Source organism: Sphaerodactylus townsendi, linkage group LG10 (genome assembly GCF_021028975.2).
Source record: "Sphaerodactylus townsendi isolate TG3544 linkage group LG10, MPM_Stown_v2.3, whole genome shotgun sequence".
Classification (NCBI taxonomy): Eukaryota; Metazoa; Chordata; class Lepidosauria; order Squamata; family Sphaerodactylidae; genus Sphaerodactylus; species Sphaerodactylus townsendi.
The window spans coordinates 50,575,921-50,593,486 of NC_059434.1; the positions used below are offsets into that span (position 1 = coordinate 50,575,921).

General features: G+C 41.9%; 1 protein-coding gene across 2 annotated transcripts; it reads right to left on the reverse strand.

Moving 5' to 3' along the window:
- ELMOD2 (ELMO domain containing 2) lies at window positions 1-12,968 on the reverse strand. Of its 2 annotated transcripts, none has more exons than XM_048509437.1 (9): window positions 12,754-12,968; window positions 11,649-11,796; window positions 10,548-10,576; window positions 9,498-9,595; window positions 7,273-7,402; window positions 4,562-4,695; window positions 4,212-4,280; window positions 2,487-2,620; window positions 1-1,558 (listed from the first exon to the last, which is right to left on the reverse strand). In XM_048509437.1, the coding sequence occupies exons 1-9, from the start codon at window positions 12,847-12,849 to the stop codon at window positions 1,419-1,421; spliced, it is 978 nt and encodes a 325-aa protein (XP_048365394.1). In that variant the 5' UTR covers window positions 12,850-12,968; the 3' UTR covers window positions 1-1,418. The 2 variants fall into 2 exon arrangements, with proteins under 2 accessions (XP_048365394.1, XP_048365395.1); XM_048509438.1 differs by lacking the exon at window positions 12,754-12,968 and adding an exon at window positions 12,596-12,698.
- Window positions 12,969-17,566: the final 4,598 nt, after the last annotated feature.

Here is a 17,566-nt window from a genome sequence, read left to right on the forward strand (position 1 = left end):
TTTTGTAATAATTAGTGCCTTTTATTCCATAACAAATATTGAACAGTTACAAAAACAGATGAAGACAATGAATTCCCAGTTCTTTTCTCTCTCAGCTCCACCAAAGGACCTTGAGAAGCTTTATTAAGAAATTAAACTTTACTGTTAATTAGATCAGGTTTTCCTATTTTGTTAAAAATTGTGTCAGGTGCTAGCTAGAAGTTGCAGGGCACAGCTAATATTTGCAGTGTAAATAAATGACTGCCCTGCTAATGGGTCAGCAAGCAGTTAATTAAAATCTTGTTTTCCTTTAGACCATTTCTTGTTCTAAATTACATCACAAATGAAGAACAGTTATCTAGCCAATGATCAGGTGGCAAGATAAACCATATTTATGTATTTTGCTAAACATGCAGTATCAACCCTTAAACTAGGAGCCACTGTGTACTCAAAACGGTCCCATAGAAGACACAGCCCACTTCCAAATGGAGGAGGTTTAACGGTAGTCAGTAGAAGGCACTTTGAAGATTTAAGCTTTGAATTCCCACCCCCCAAAAACCACAAAACATTTTAGACATAGATATAAAATCCTACTGCCTCGATTGTCTAGAAATATGCCACCCACGTTGCCTTCTCCAATACATAATAAAAACATACAGAAGACAGTGAATTGGCCAGTTATTTATCATCTCCTAAGTATTTTGAGCTCTAAGATTCTCAATCTTCTCTGCCAGCTATGAGTGTGTTGGTAGACAAAAAGAAAATAAGCCAATAATTGAAATAGAAAGTCTGTTGCATAGCCTTAAATACGCTTTATGACACAGAAAAATATTTAGTTGAAAATAAATATTTTAGTTGAAAATATTATTGGTAGCATGCAAAGACTTCTTTTACCGACAGCTACTTTCATCTAATGATCTAGCTGCCTATTTCTATAAATTTAATGAAACCATTTCAGTTAACCCCAAGTGAAGATTTTAACACACCCAAATTATTTAATTTGCTTGTGTGTTCTTTCTCCAACAAAAAGGAATGGCCCATATTAGAAAAACAGAACATAAACAGAACACAAATCTAAACCCAAAGGTGTTTCCATTCTGAAAACATTTGGCTTTAAACTAATCACAAGCCATTTTTGGAAAAGCAGCTATTACTAGGTAATATGACAAAGCTCAAGTACCAGTCTTATCTTCCTGCCAGAAGAAGTGTACAAAAGTTATGAAGTCCTGTGATCCAGAGAAAATCTTTATATTTTAAAGTCTTTCCTTCAGCAAATACATACAGTTCTAAATAAGTTGATTGTCCAACCTTTCCCCAGTGATTTTTAAAGGTTATAAAACTTGATAATTAAGTGAAGATTTGGGGTTAAAAATGAGGATTCCAATCAAGTGCATAATTTTTATATACAGTACCCAAAGGTCTGAACACTATTCTTCATTCTATAAGGCAAGAACTGCGTCATAATCCTGAAGGCGACTTTTGATTATGTCATGAAATTTTTCTCTGAACTGATTGAAGTACATAATACTTTCTGGTTTTTCTTCAAACCAAAATTTGTCAAACTCATATGCCAAATAACCTGTGAAAACAAAAATAACATTTAATGAGAGAAAACAGTTGGCCAGTAGGCAACATTTAAAATATAATAAAATAATAGTTTATAAACAACCATGTAGTTTAAGGGCATTTCTATTGTCAGAAGAGGGGTGGGGGGTTCTTCCAGTCTTCCTTTCCCACAGAAAATCTCTATTTTGCACTCTCTCTTTTTCTTCAGGGTTCACTGAACCCCAAACCAAAATTCAAGGAAAGAGGTCTCAATGGCTCTCTGCAAAAGTTTGTAAGGTCTATTCTTCAAATGGATCTCACAGGATACAAACTGGTATTCATCATTAAAGCAACTTTTACTTAATCCTCTGACTTCCAATCAGAATAACTCCTTTAGGCCCACCCAAGTGTTTGAGTGTACCAAATGTATTTCTGGATTTTTTCCTTTGAAAAGGAATTTTCATTCTGGATTTTTCCCCTCCCCCATGTTATATCTAACTCCTTTTGAAAATTCATTCTAATTTAAATCAGGATTACTTGACATGGAATATGACATTTAAAAGAGATCAAGAACACTGCATATAACAAACACTGAATTTGTTGATTAAAAGGATATGGAGGAATCAGCTTATAGAACTTCAGCTTTATTAAATTACAAAGTAGTATGCTTGTGGGAGCAATCCTAAGCACGTCTACTTGGAAGTAAATATTATGTTAATCAATAGGGAAAGTATTCTTAGTGTTATGGCTCAGTCTTCAGGATGAAACAGCAGCCTATGACTCAGGGCATGTCTTAACATGTTTTTTTCAACATATATTCTACACTCCCCTTTTCATATATCTCTGCAATAGCAGCAGTAAATCATCTAGTACAACAGTGAGAACCACTAATTAGTAAATGTTTCAGGAAGAACAATTCTAAAGAATACAACAGCTAATAAAGGACAGTTACAGATACTCACAGTAGAACCGATGGAAGTGATTCATTTGTGCTACAGAAGGAACCAGGTTGTAGAACTGAGTTTTTAAATCACCATTCTTTAATAAACTGTAAGCCATCTCTGTCAAGTTGATCCCAACTATTGCATAGGAATATCTGCAAAATATATGTAATCTTAACACTACAGAAACTGCTCTCCTGCAGTTAACCATTATTAATACCCAAGATTATCAACATTGTATTGAACATCCCCCACACTCCCCATAGTCAGCTCAAAGTGCCAGATGGATGGCAACACATGACAACCCTACTGGCTGAGAGTGAGAAGGACCTGAAGAAACTGGTACTGAAATTAGAAGAAGAAAGCAAAAAGAGGGTCTTCACCTAAACATTAAAAAAAAACCCCAAGATCGTGACCACTGCCAACAAAGAAGTCCATATTACAATCAACAACGAAGAAATAGAAGTGGCTGCCAGCTTCATTTTCCTTGTATCCCTCATCCATCTTAATGGCAGCTCGACAGCAGAGCTCAAATGACACTTAGCCCTTGGGTGCACAGCCATGGTGAGTATGGACCAACTATGGAACTGGAAAGATGTCTCAAGCACCACCAAACGTGTTCCCAATCATGACATAAGGTTGTGAAACATGGACACTGACAAAAACAGATAGAAGAAAAGTGGATGCCTTTGAGCTGTGGTGTTGGAGAAGACTTTTACGAACCACATGGACAACTAGAGTCACCAACAAAGCTGTCCTGGAGCGTATTAACCCAGAGATGTCCCTAGAGGGCAAGATCACTAGACAGAAGCTGGCCTACTTCGGACATGTGATGAGGGCAAATTCACTGGAAAGAGAGATGCTACTCGGGATGGTCAGTGGTAAACAGAAACGGGGTAAGCCAATGACTCGTCGGTTGGAAACCATTAAGAGGGACATGGCATGAACATCAACCAATTGAAAGAAGTTGTGGCACACAGGGAAGCACGGAGGGAACTTGTTTATAGAGCATCCAAGAGTCGGATACGGCTAAACGGATAAAGAAGAAGAATTGAACAGCCAACAATGGTGCCTTTGAACAGGTTTTTTTTTTTTCATTTTTAATTGGTTCCATTTTTAACTGGTTCAATTCCTCACCTTCCAACAATATTGCCATGTTGCCCAAGGTTCCAGGTGTAAACCAAAATCATACATGCCACCTAAAGTACTTCTCTCACTGTCAGTGTGCATGTGTGAACAGAAAAGCAGGTTCAGGATTTTAGAATTCTTAGGTTTGCACAAGGCTGATTTACCATCATATTTCAATGTTCTTGCATTTTACTATGCATATGTGATTGCTGCCTCAAAATCACGATCTCAGTCCAAGACAGGAAGGATGTTCATATTCAATACTTACTATTACGATATTCAGATAATAACGTGTCCCTTTAGTTTACAACAACATTGGTAGTTTGTATTTTCAACCTTTTTTGTTCTTTTTTCAAAATGGGCACTGAGGTATGTTACCTTGGACAGTTGCTAGCCTATTCTATAATACAGGGTTGTTGTAGGAATAACATGATGGAGAAGGCAGGGAAGGAAATCTCTGAACCCCATATGCTAAAAATTTCCTGAGTGACCTCATGCTGCAGTTCTTCTTTCAGTGCACATAGCTAAAAGATTGTCTATAGTTACACAGGACTTCCTTTTTCAACTTCAAATCGTAACCTTGGTCACTGTGTTATTATTTTTGTAGAAATAACTTACCCCAGTTTTGGATGATTTGAATGCGCAAGTATTTGACGCGCTTCATGAGTATAATGTTTACTGAAATATCTGAAAAGATACATAAAAACTGAAAGTAAATTACTTCAATTTAGAAAATAGTGTCTAAATTAATGATACAAATAACTATTTTTTCAGAATTGTAATTAGTAGAGTTAATTGCCATGCATGACAGGAAAATGGGGTGTAGCAGAATACTGCTGTATTCTCTGAACACTAAATCCCCTTTTAAATGATTAACTTTTCTACTTAATATCCACATATCATAGAAACATATCCACTGTTACCTACATGTATTTGAGTTTAAACCATGGGAAAGTATTTTGACTTACAGAAGATTAACTAATCCCAGCATGCCCATTCCTCTGAAGTCTGTTTTAGGATCATCACCTTGGAAACCAATGTCACACCACTGCTTCGTGATTCTAGCCTTCAGTTTTTCATGAGGCATCAACAAATTCCAAAGCTGCACAAATATTCTTCTGTTAACAGAATTATCAATATTTTCCCATCCTCATTCTGAACAATAAGTATCAGTCAACAGTAAGATACAGTCAACATATTACAGTTTTTTCAATACACACACACCTGATACAAGCATTCTGAAACATGAACAACATATTGTTACTCTCCTTTTCAGATGAGTTCAACTGAATGAATTCACAACAATCATGCTTATGTTTACTACAGACAGGACACTCTCCAGTCTGCTACAGACTTTGTATCCATTTCAGTGGAAAGAAAAGCCTGTTAGTGCATAGATCTATTCCTTCTGTTGAAGTTATTTCACCCAAGAGCTACATGGGAATGAACACAATAGCAAATACAGAGCTTGGTTTTTGATCGATGTCTCTATTTTAAATACACTCTGGCCCCTTCCGCACGGGCGGAATATGGCGGCCTGGGGACGGCAAAAACGCCGTCCCCAGGGAGCCATTCGCACAGGGGGTGCAGCTGCTTTGCAGCCGCGCTGCCCTCGCGCCGCTTGACCGGCGCGAAGCCGCCGTTTCCCAACCTCGCTTCCCCAGCGAGGTTTTTGGAAAACGGCGGCTTGGAGCCACTGCCGTGCGAACGGCAGCGGCTCCAAGGCGCCATCCCTCCCCCCTCTCACCCAGCGACTTACCGTTCCTGCGGCCATCCGCCGCGTCGCTGGGGCCTGGGGATTTCCCCTACCCTGCGCGACTGCTCCGGCGTTGCAGGTCCCCCCACCCCCCCACCCCCCCCCTCCCCCCCCCCCCCCCCACCACCACACACCCCCCCCCCCACCCCACCCCCACCACCCCCACCCCGCCACCCCCCCCCCACCCCATCTCCAGGGTGCCATATTCCGCCCGTGTGGAAAGGGCCCAAGATTCACAAAAACACTATGATATTGTGAAGAAGTGGGTGAGAGGAACCTTCTTTCCAACAGCATCCAAGGCAGGGCAAACAACTCATGTGTAAGAAAACTCCCACGCAACTAGTCTCAACCTGTTCTGAAGCCCTACAGAAGGAATGTACATTTCAGATCAGTAATCATCCACATTGGGTATCTGAGAACACAACAGCCCCAAAATCAGTGAAGTTTTCAAGCAATTCCTGTGAAAACACTGTGAAAGAGTGTATTTGATGAACAAGTCCTCAAGTGTGTACACTTCAGTACATCATTCATCAAGTGTAAACAGGAAGACATTTAACCCCCCCCCCCACCCCCCCCCCTCCCCCCCCCCCCCCCCCCCAACCCCCCCCTTCCCACCCCACCCCCCCCCCACACCCCCCCTTCCCTCCCCCCCCCCCCCCCCGGTTCCCCCGGCCCCTCCCCACCCCCCCCCCCCCCCACCCCCCCCCCCCCCCCCCCCCCCCCCCCCCCACCCCCCCCCCCCCCCACCCCCCCCCCCCCCCACCCCCCCCCCCCCCCACCCCCCCCCCCCCCCACCCCCCCCCCCCCCCACCCCCCCCCCCCCCCACCCCCCCCCCCCCCCACCCCCCCCCCCCCCCACCCCCCCCCCCCCCCACCCCCCCCCCCCCCCACCCCCCCCCCCCCCCACCCCCCCCCCCCCCCACCCCCCCCCCCCCCCACCCCCCCCCCCCCCCACCCCAACGGAGGCCAGCAGGGCGACGGAGGCGCACGAGGTGGGAGTGGGAGAGGGACGGGGGAAACAGCGATCTTCCCGGCGGTGCCATTCGCACCGCACCGCCGGGAATGCGCTGTTTACCAAAAACCTCCCTCCAGGAGGGAGGTTTTTGGAGGCGGCCTGACGCCGCCCTGGGGGAGGGGGAGGGGAGCCAGGTCACGCTGCTAAGTGCTCACAGCACCGCTTGTAAAGGGAACGGGCCCCTGGGGACGGGCGCTTTGCCGTCCCCTGTGGCTCGCTTATGGTCTGAGCGGAAAGGGGCTGAAAGATGTTACAAAAAAGAATCTGAAAGATTCCTCTTGAGGAAGTTATACACAAAACACGTTAGGATTGTCGAAATTGTTAAAGATTTTGTTTCCCTCAACACCATTTGGTTCCTTGCCTTTGTTTTGCCTTGGTGCAGCCCCCTTCTTTTCTTCTTCAACACTGGCCCGTCAAATTCCTCTAAAAGCTCATAAGCACTATGATCATCTTGCTCCTGTTCTATGCTCCCCCTAATTAAAAATATACTACCTTAAAAGATAAAAGTTTTAACCACCATGAGTAACAATCGTTTATACCTCTATTGTCTACTCTTCCTTAAGGCCATCCAAGCTAGTAGCCTCGACAACATCCTGTACAATTAATTCCATCAATTAGTTATGTGTTATGTGAAGAGCTTCCTGTTTTCAGTACTGGGACCCACTCTAATCAATTTCCCCAGGTAAGCATTTATTTTACTGTTATTACAAACATTTATCTCTGTCATTCACAACTGAAAAGATTCTACAACAGATAAGAAGTATTGAAGAAGAAGAACTGCTATACTTCATGGGCAGTTGCAATTAGAAGTGTGCCAATCTGGTAAACTGTAACGAACAGAAAGTGCATTTCAATCACAAATCTGAATTTGCTGAATGAGCCACTTAAAACTCAACAATAATTTTTACCTCAATTAATTGTTTCTCATGCTCTGTATTATTAGAGTTATATGGATGTTTTCTCAGATCTTCCACATCTAAATAAAGCTTCTTATAACCAGTTATTTGCACCAAACACATCTGGAACTTCAAGGCAAACCTGTGATATATGCAAAACACAGAAGTATAAACATGGCAGATTTGGTCAGCAATAAAACTGAAATGAATGCATTTTACTAGTACTTTTGGAAAAATGAAATAGATCACTTTGGTATTCCAGGCTAACAAGCTGTCATTACTGTAAAACCAAGGGAACCATGGCAAAGATTAAATGTGGTTATACATAATAAGAGATGGTACAACGACCGAACGTTTAAAGGAAAAGACACATGTTGTACCTGCCACTATTTACCATCTTGTATAATTCATAAGGCAGTCATAAGATATATCAACAACAGTGCAATATCCAGTACAGCGATCTTAACGCATCAAAGTACTCTATAACGTATGTACAATCAAGACATCCTGTCATATATTGCAGAATTCGCCAAAAGATATAGAACCGTCCTGTAACATGGCGCAATGTGCATCAACGAAGATAACTGGTAATTACTTCAATACTACTGATCTCCTTTAATTTGTGTGATCTTCCTCGCTACTAGTTCCCATAAAGACGGAATGAACTGGATATGCGATTTTTCACCATTTTCAAACTTTGTCTTCATCAGATATGGAAGCTCCTAGTCATAATTATGCCTCTTACACGGGGTAATTCTTCAGAGTGATCCAGTCACATCTTTACTGGTCCCCTCCTAGGCTTCGTCTGATGAAGACGAAGTTCGAAAACAGCTATGGCTCTTTTTTGCTCCAACTTAATTTATCTTCAGCCTTTGATGCAATACTGAGGCATCTGAATGCAAAAGTAACTATCAGAGGATGTGCACTGAACTGGTTGAAATCATTACTCACAAACCAGACTCAAAGGTTGCTGTGGGAGACCAGTTATCAGTGCGAGTGCTATCCTGTTGGTTTTCACATGGCATAATCCCATCCCTCCTGCTTTTCAATTTCCACATAAAGACCTTGGGACAAATAATTTGTAGTTTGGGGGCTGGGCAATATGTTAATACCAGCTCTACATCTCCTTAATAAAACCTTTTGGTGATGAGACGGAGGACCTGAATTGCTGCCTGGATGCTGTGGTTAATTGGTAAAAGGGAAAACACAAACTAAATCCTGGTACTGCTGGTTAGGAAGACGGATATTGAAGGACATTACGTTCTTCACAGTCAATGAAGTTCAGCTGACAACTGATTCTGTCAACAAGCTACGGGTTATAGCTTGTTGCTGCTGGTGAAGCAAGTTAATGCAGTTGCAAAAAGTGCTTTTGCCAAACTCTGTCTAATCTGGAAGATTACCTTGACATGGTCAATCTGGTCACCTGATCCACATAAACAGTGGCATTAAACTACTGAAACGCACTCCCCTAAAAGTTAATTCAGAGATTCGAGTTGATGCAAAATGCTGCAGTTCAGTTATTACAGGAGCTAGGCATAGGATGTATATTATTTCCATTCTGCAATCATTGTCGTTTATTATTTTATTTATACCACACTTTTCTCCCTAATAAAGGGAGCTTACCATTTCATTCTTTCTTTAACTACCTTATCTTAACAATAATACCTCTGTGATACAGATTAGGTGAGACTGCATGACAGCACCATGACAACCAATCAAGCTTCCCGGGCAGCATGGGGACTTGAACTCAGATGTCCTACCTCCTCGACTGACACTCTACCACACTGGCCCACTTTGTATCATAGCCAGTGGAATCAGATGGACTCACAAGATCAAATAGTGAGAATCTTCAGATCAAAAAATTGTAATTGTTTTGAAATATATGTTTTTGGTTCACGTGAAATCACTAGCTCCTCATGTCTCTTTATTCCTTTATAAATGGCTATTATCTTTATCTGCACTTCTGATTTTCCTAATATTTTGGTTGCCCCTACTGCATAGCCTTTCATAGATCATTCTCATAATTAAGTCTACTGCTTAATCTAACACTTCTGTTTAAGTATATGGAACAACTTAATTACATATCAGCAGAAAACATGTGCTGTTATATACACAACTTAATTTTACTATGTAAAAAATGGATTTTTCAAGCAATAAACACCTGCTCGAACAAAAGAAACAGAGTTTCAAATGCATGGTCACAAGCAACAGTATCTTTAAATGAGCAGCAGACATACCCTGTATCCTTTTGTATATCAATCTTCTTTTCTTCCATGATGAGCTCTACATATTTTTTCACTTCATCTTCAGAAGCATTCACAGCACTTTGTAACACCTGATCAACATATCATAGGTTGAATTAAGTATTCTTTTGATTAATTCACTGCAATCTATATACTTAATAGCCAAGGGATACTCAAATCCAGTGACTGGAACTGTGAACAGGTGTGACAGATCTTTCTACAAATCTGAAAAATGCCTTACCCCCAATCTCCACATGAAGAGCGGGAGTGGAGCCAGTTGGCTCGCCCCACCCCCGATCCCCATGTGGAGATTGGAAGCGGCAAGGACTCATCTCAGGCTCAGAGCTTGGTTGCTGTCGACCCTCTGACTTTATATTGTTGGCTCTACCCCCCAAGTTTCAGTCAGCTGGAGCTGGCTGGCCCCACTCTATAAGAAGATAGGGATAGGGTGAGCCCTGCCTGCCAACTGCACCCAACCCTGAATTCTCTAAGCATGGTTTTTGGGGCAGGTCATAGCTGGGGGGAGGAGGAAGTCCCACGAGTCATTTTATTTAGTTACACCCCTGACAGAAATAATTGTCATGTTTGTTCATGGTCCAAATCTCCGTATATAAATACCACAGATTTGGCAATGTTGAGAATTAGATATATTTATCTCCAGATAGTTCTGTTAGCACAACTAAGATTCGTTGACATCTAATTTGTACAGTTCCACAAGTCAGTTCAGTCCAAACTACAATTCTCTCAACCATTGTGAATACTAAGTTTTGAATGCCATTTTGTGAAAAAAACACAAGAGACCTGTCCAAAAGAAAATGCTTATTCTTAGGACAGATGCAAGGAACTATGTGATGGGTTTCACATGCCCAACAATACTTTAAAGCTTGTTTATGGCACAGCAGCTATGACAAATAAATCTTACAATCACTGTGAATTTCAAGCAGTTTATGACAGCAATCTTTGTTTCCTTCACAGAAAAAAGGCAAACACCACTTCACACATGCAAGCCCTTTTATCTTAACCGCAATATTCAAGTGAGCTTACCTTACTCTTTGATGATTCCAGTGAATGCTCTATAAAATAAACATTTACAAATTACTGCAGTTCAAAAAATCTAGATTAAAATTTCTTAATTCATTGAGAACAGATTAATAAATATGCTTTGGACTTCAAGACCTCTAATGTAATTTATTACAATATAACCACTAAATTAGTAAAATTATTTTCCACAGCAACATTTTATTCATAAAGTCATACATACCAAAACAAGCCCGAGAATACTATTCCCTAACTGATTTACATCCAGAATAATATACCAAGGCAAAAGCATCAGCATGCCAACATTTGAAAAAAATTGTAATCTTCTCTCTCCTTCATTCCCCGACCATCTATTGGAAAATTCCCAAAACATGACGCTGGCTGTTTCAGGAGACTCAAGGATAAAATGGTACAAATCATACAAAACTGCAAACCCCAATTTCTCTTGCACCAACAGAACCTCTTGCATGTGGGGAAACTGCTCATAAAAGGGTAGGGGGAGGTGATGTCATCTGACTCACTGTAAAACTCCACCTAAATCTTTTGTGGAAGCTACAAATTACATAATAAAACATTTTGCTGTGTTTTCTCAGCTATATAACCATAAGCAAGTTGTTGCACTAAATTATAATGTCAGTTGTTTTCCATGTCATTACATGTCAAATTGCATAATAAAACATTTTGCTGTTTTCTCAGCTATATAACCATAAGCAAGTGGTTGCACTAAATTATAATGTCAGTAGTTTTCCATGTCTACTCATTTGGTCGAGAGGGTCTTTATCAAGGGTACATAGTTACACAGACTCTCTGATCTCTAGATGTCAAGTCAAATTTAGAAAAGGAAACTTAAATATCACTTTAAATTGAAAGCTACTGTGGTGGTTAGAGTGTTAGACTAGTATCTGGGAGACCAAGTTAAAAATCCTCATTTGTACCATGGAAGCTCACTGGGTAACCTTGGGTCATTCATATTCTCTCAGCCTAGCCTACCTCACAGGATTGTTCTGCGAGGATAAAATGAAGAAGAATTGTGTAAACTGCTTCAGGTTCCCTTTGGGGAGAAAGGTAGGGTATAAATTAATGGCATAATTTTTTTTAAGTAGTTACCTATTTTGAGTGTCCTTTCAGCACTTTTCTTTGAACCATCACAGATACGCTGCAGTTCACATTTTCCAGTAAGCTGTCTCAAGATCCATTTTACCCAAAACCGAAGGACATGTCTGTACAAATAGCTCCATAAGTGTATAATCATTTTCTACAAAACACATAAATCATATAAAACCAGGTTCACATATTACAGCTCATGCACAACTTAATCCTACGCTTATTCAGATGTGAATACAACTCAGTTCATAATACTTTCTTCCATGCAAAGTACAAGGACTTGACAAACCTTAAACACCAGATCTAGCTATGGCTCAACACTCCAAACATTTAAGCATTTTTAAGCAGGTGATTGATGCTTCCTTTAAAATCAATGAAGCTTAAAAGTGAACTTTCCGTAACCTATGCCCTAATGTTCTGAGAAATGACGAAGACTGTTGTATTCACAGGCAGCAAGCCATTCCACATTAACTATTACCAGCGTCTTAGAAAAGAGACTGAACGATGTTTTGTGATATTTTGTTTGTTCGTTTTTTCCGTTTTTAATTGACATTCCTGTTTCAATGAGAATTTTCCTACGGGCAAACGCCACATCAGCGCTTCAAGAGCAATTCATGATTTCGGACGTCACTCTGGCTTATTGCTCCCTTCAGGGCTGCTTTTTCCCTCGCCTGAACGCACGCTCTGAATAAAATAGCAAAAGCTTTAGGAAGTAGTTATAATGTCAGTATTTAACAAAGTTGTCCAGCACGAGCAAAAAGGTCTGCTGGTACAGTTCCCTCGCAGAAGTGCCTGATCCCGGAAAAGAATGTTGGGCCAGTGCCCAAAGCAGCCTTCGGCCAAATCTTCTCCATCCCTCTTCTCCCGTCCTCTTCCCGCCCCCTCCCCTTGACTTAGGCCAGCGACAAGACCCCCGGTCGCGAGCGCGCCCTGCCCCACGCCCGTTATACCAAATTGGGGTCACATCATCACTCCTGTAAAACTGGTGACGGCTTCACTTCGCCTTCAGCCGCACAACAAACGGAAGTTCCCGCCCACCAGATCCGGAAGTGACTGATGTGGCGGGGGAGATGGCAATTTAGTTGTCGTACGAGAGGGAGAGACCCACCTTTCCATCTTTCTCCTTCCTTCGCCTCACCCTTCGGGTCCATTTTTCCACGTCAGCAGAGGTGACGCGAGGTGAGGGGAAGGTCAGCCTCCCCATGGGAAAAGTTTACAGCTCAGCTGTTAGGCCCAACGGCCAGAAGGGGGCGGGACCTCTGTCATGCCGATTCGGTGGTGGGCGGAGCTATAACTGGCGGCGCGGGCTCCGAAGAGGAATGAGCTCGCGTGCGGCCGTTGCTAAGGTAACCTCGCTTGGCCGCGAAAGGGGCGTGGCGGCCCAGCCTTGTCCAATCGCTGACGCCCGGCTGGAGGATGTTGGGGCTGGAGGAAGCGATTGGGAGCGCGGCGACCACTGATGGAGGAGGCCCCGGAGGAGCGGTCGCTGGTCACGCGGTTTCCCTTGGGAGGATCAAAAAAGTTTTCCCCTCAGGCTGGGAAGAGACCTCCGTGAGGGCCTGGGCGTTGGGAGGCCTGTTGTCCGAGAGTGGGGTTGCCCCTTGAGCAGAGGGAGGGAGCGCAGACTCCGCCTGAAGGGGGAAACTTGATATTGTGAGGGAGAGCGCCTGGGGGCTGCGTCATAATAGAAACGTTCGTCACCGGCCCTCGGTCATTCCTCACGCATCTGATGACGTTCGTGTGGTCAGAGAGATTGAAGAGTTGGGTAGGACTGAGGAGACCTGGCTTCAGATCCTGTTCGGCTGCGAAGCTCGCTGGGTTGCCCGTCATGAGCCTACCATGCGTTACTAGAGCGAGTGTGAGAACAAGTGAAGCGGAGCGACGTCTGCTGCCCCAAGGTGAATGTAATCGGCCTTGTGTCTCAGTGTGAAAGGCAGACTATAAATCACGTAAATGAAATAATAACTGGGCTCAAGTCCTCGGAAGCTGATAACCACAATAAGTCTGGAAGGCGTCACAGGAGCCCTCTAAAATATGTCATGGTTCACACTCTGCCATGGTAGCTCCTTCTAAAGTTATCAAGTGATTGTCCCTGAACAAAGCAGCTTGCATAGATGTTCCTGGCTACAAGATGCTTGAGTGCTCCCTCCCTGCTACTAAGGCACTAGCTGAATAGGGATTCTAAGAAAGGAGGGAAGTGTATCGGAGTCATCTAACTTTGGGAAAGCTTGCTTGTTGTCATCCGCTCCCAGTTTTGTATCTGCCTTCTTTGGGCATGGGGGGGAGGGGGGATTGTACTGGCCTTACTCCTCTTTCACATGCAGGTACTCACATACCCCTGATAGTGGAAAAGTATGCTCTGTAAATTTTCTATTAACATATGCAAGTCAACTTACATACATTTGGAGAAGTACTTGAACAACAATAAAGACTGTGCTTCTCACCCGAATTAGGAATGACAGTTTGACTTTTCTGGCCTTATTTTTCTGAGATAACTCCATTGCTATTTCCTTCTATTCCCAATATGCAAGTGTTGTATTCTAACACCAGCAGCAATTCAAAAACTTGCAATTAATCTCAATGCTGGCAAGAACAGGTCTTAAAAGACCACGACATGAAAACTATGTGTTTTCCTAACCTAATTCTTTCTGAACATCTGGCCTGTGAGTTCTGGTGACTTTGAAAACTTGCACAGTGTTCTTGTCATTTTGGCCATAATAAACAGTATTATCTGGAGTTGGATTTTTTTGTTCTGGATTTTGCATGGGCCAATATAACAAGTTACCATTATTTTAAAAGAGCATTCCAGCCAAAACTGCTGATCAACAGTGAGCTAAATCTGTATAAGCAGTGAATGTACTAAATATGTGATGAGTAACATATGAAATGTTTACACACACAAATATTTTATGCCTGACCACTCTTTTACTTGGTTACGTTGTGATCCAAACAGCTTTGGGAGAAAGATCACATTGCTGAAGATACAGATTTATATAATTAGGTAAGTGCAAGAAACATCCAAAAATGGGTAAAAGCTGAGTAAAATTTAATAGCAAGCACACAGTCTTATTCCAGAAGGAAGTTCCACTGACATCAGTATGACATAATGCTACTAGGACCAATTTTGCCTTGCATTTCAGCAACAGACTGGTATTGTCTAGGAATCTGCTTGTGCTGGTGCTTTGAAATCTAGAACACTATTAGGGTAATTAACTAGTCTTATTGGCTTGTCTTTTGCTGACTGTTTTGCTGATACTGTATTGTCTGGAACTTTGTTAAATCAGCTAACATGATTTTCAACTGGAAAACAGAACCATGAGAAGAGGATATGAGAGGCTAACCAATGCCAAGATACTTTGGGGAGAGGCAATGACAGACTGGATATGTGGTTTAACCTTTGCACTGTTTTGATGTTTTGAAAGGGAACTTCTGCTTTTCAACATGTTCAGACAGCTACATTTATTTTAAAAAATATTTGTAGACACTTCCTCCCCATTAATTGTGTTGGCCATAATGTACAATTACTACAAATATAAAATTCAACATAATATAGTCTCCCCAACACCTAGCACCAGTAAAAGTTAAAAAAAATCTTAATGAATACAACAGTAAAGTAGAACAGCAAATGAAATCAAATTAAAGGAGCCAAAAAAATGAAGTAAAGATTAAGAACAATTTGAAATAAATAAGTCTTTGCCTGATGCAAAAAATATTCTGAGATGTTACCAAGCAAATGAAGAGGGTTTGGTGGCCAGTCACCAAAAATGCCCTATTCCTTGTGGCTTCATTTCCTCCCTGCCTCTGTAACGGTAGCTGTGTTATCACAACTTATCTTGCTAAGTTTGCAAGTTAGCTGAGAGTTAAAGCACTTTTTAGCTGTCAATGAATCTTGTTTGCTTCGAGTTACTTTCACCTTAGACAGTTAATTGAGCAGTTACAGAAAAGTTAATTGCTTTTTAATAAACATTAAGAATTGAGATTGGCCTTATCTTGCCGTATCAGATGTAACTCAAATGCCCATGCTGATTGGCTTTTTTGCACTTATGTTGATTATCTCATATTTAGTTATGAATCAATGATTTATCTAGATAATAGTCACATGATTATGATGTAACAGATTTAGAGAAAGATAAGACTGATATTTTTCTATAAATATGCACTCCTGTGACAAGCCAACCAGAGTTCTCTGGATGGAAGTCACAGGGGAAGATGGGTAGCCCAATCCACAAACCCCCAGTGACCAGGGATGCTTCTGCACCACCATACCACCTCCAGCACAAAAACTAACCTGATTCCTCTGACTACTCACTGACCATCTTAGTTTGCATTTGGCTTTGTCCTGAAGCTGTAATTCCATCAGGTTCACCCAAAAAGGTAATTAGTCCCCCAAATATCTCCTGCGCTCAAACTGTTCAGCCCAAGTCCCCAACACTCAACTCTAAGTACTCAATGCTTAAATCCTCACACACACAATCCCTTTGTCCCCCTTCCAGAGAACAGGAAATCTCCTTCTCTAAACATGGCTAGAGGGCCCAATCTTCCCTAGAAAATACACCCTTGCCAACAGACAATGTTCAGTGTGCCTGGACTACTCCAGTGTGCCACGCTACTCCACCCAGTACTTCTGAGCCTGCCTTTGGGTTTAGTTGTGCTGTGTGCCATCTGCTTTCTACCCCACATCTTTGGAGCCCAGTGCAGATCACTGGACTCTACTTCATGGACCCAAAGCCACTTCAAGATCTGGTACAGTTTTACCCCTAAGAACTCCCCCAATTCCCCAACTATTTCCAGTCTATCCTTTCAAACTGTGTATATCCTATATGTGTGTTCTGCTTTTTTGAATATTGTGTGCTTCTGTACCCTTATTATACCTTAATAAATTTGTTAAATTTTATTTTGCTCTCCTGTGGATTTCTTGCAAAACTGATATTGGTATATGTGTCAGCAAAGATCTTCCGATTGCCCAATGTTTCGCTAAACCAAGGTCTGCTCTCTCTATATCCGCCGCTCTAAAAATGACAGAATCTCGCCACTTCAGGTAACACTCTGTTGGCATAACTTGGAGACAGGCATAACTGCTGCACTATATTAGGCAGTTTCAGAATAGTGTCATGGCCAAGTGGGGCTTTTGGCCCAGGAGATTAGGTGGGGGTCTTCAGTTTTGTACCATTAGAGACCCAGTAGGTCTAAAACTTCACCTTTGTCACCTCAATGTAATTTAGTTCTTCAGACTTCCTGAAAATAATGGCTCTGGCTTTCTGCCTCACTCTTTTCACTGTGAGCACAGATGCAAATAAGTCAATTAGCTTGCAGCTATTTTTTTCCTTCATCACTCAGTGGCCCAACTACTTTCCTGACTGTTTTTTTGTTCCCTATGTATTTAATATAAATGTTTATTGTTTGTATTGGTTTGTCTTAGTGTGTTTTTAACAATCCATTCCTCCAGTTCTCTTTTTGCTTGACTAATGTTAATTTCCATGCCATTTGCCAGACCATGTACCACTCCCTTTTGTTAATCTCATTCAGGCAAACTTGAAAGACCACCTTCTTATGTGCTGTCCAGCCTGGTAGCTGGGTCCCCATCTACACGGGCAGGGCAAGTGGTAACCAGAGACAGTGCTTTCTTAGTGGTACCTTGTGTGTGGATTGTCCTCTCCCTTGAGTCTTATCCATTGGGTATCATTCTTTCTTTTAGGCCTCAGAACAAAACATTTCTTTTTACCCTGGCTTTTAAGTAGGGGATAATCTTTTAAATTGTTTTTGCTACTGCTTTTGCTTGTTTTATGAGACTTCTTAATATATACATTCAGTAGCTATAAGCTTATGAATATCAATGTGGCAAGAGGTAGTCTATAAGTCTTGTTCTGGAATGGGTTAAGATGATGGATCTTAAAGCAATCCTCAGACTACCAGTTCTCTAA

Coding starts and splice junctions, on each gene's coding strand:
- ELMOD2 (XM_048509437.1), bottom strand. CDS start 12,849: ATGGGGAGGCTGACCTTCCCCTCACCTCGCGTCACCTCTGCTGACGTG. Junction 7,403..9,497: donor GATATACAAAAGGATACAGG/GTATGTCTGCTG, acceptor CATATATCACAG/GTTTGCCTTGAAGTTCCAGA. Junction 2,621..4,211: donor TCAAATCATCCAAAACTGGG/GTAAGTTATTTC, acceptor TATATTTTGCAG/ATATTCCTATGCAATAGTTG.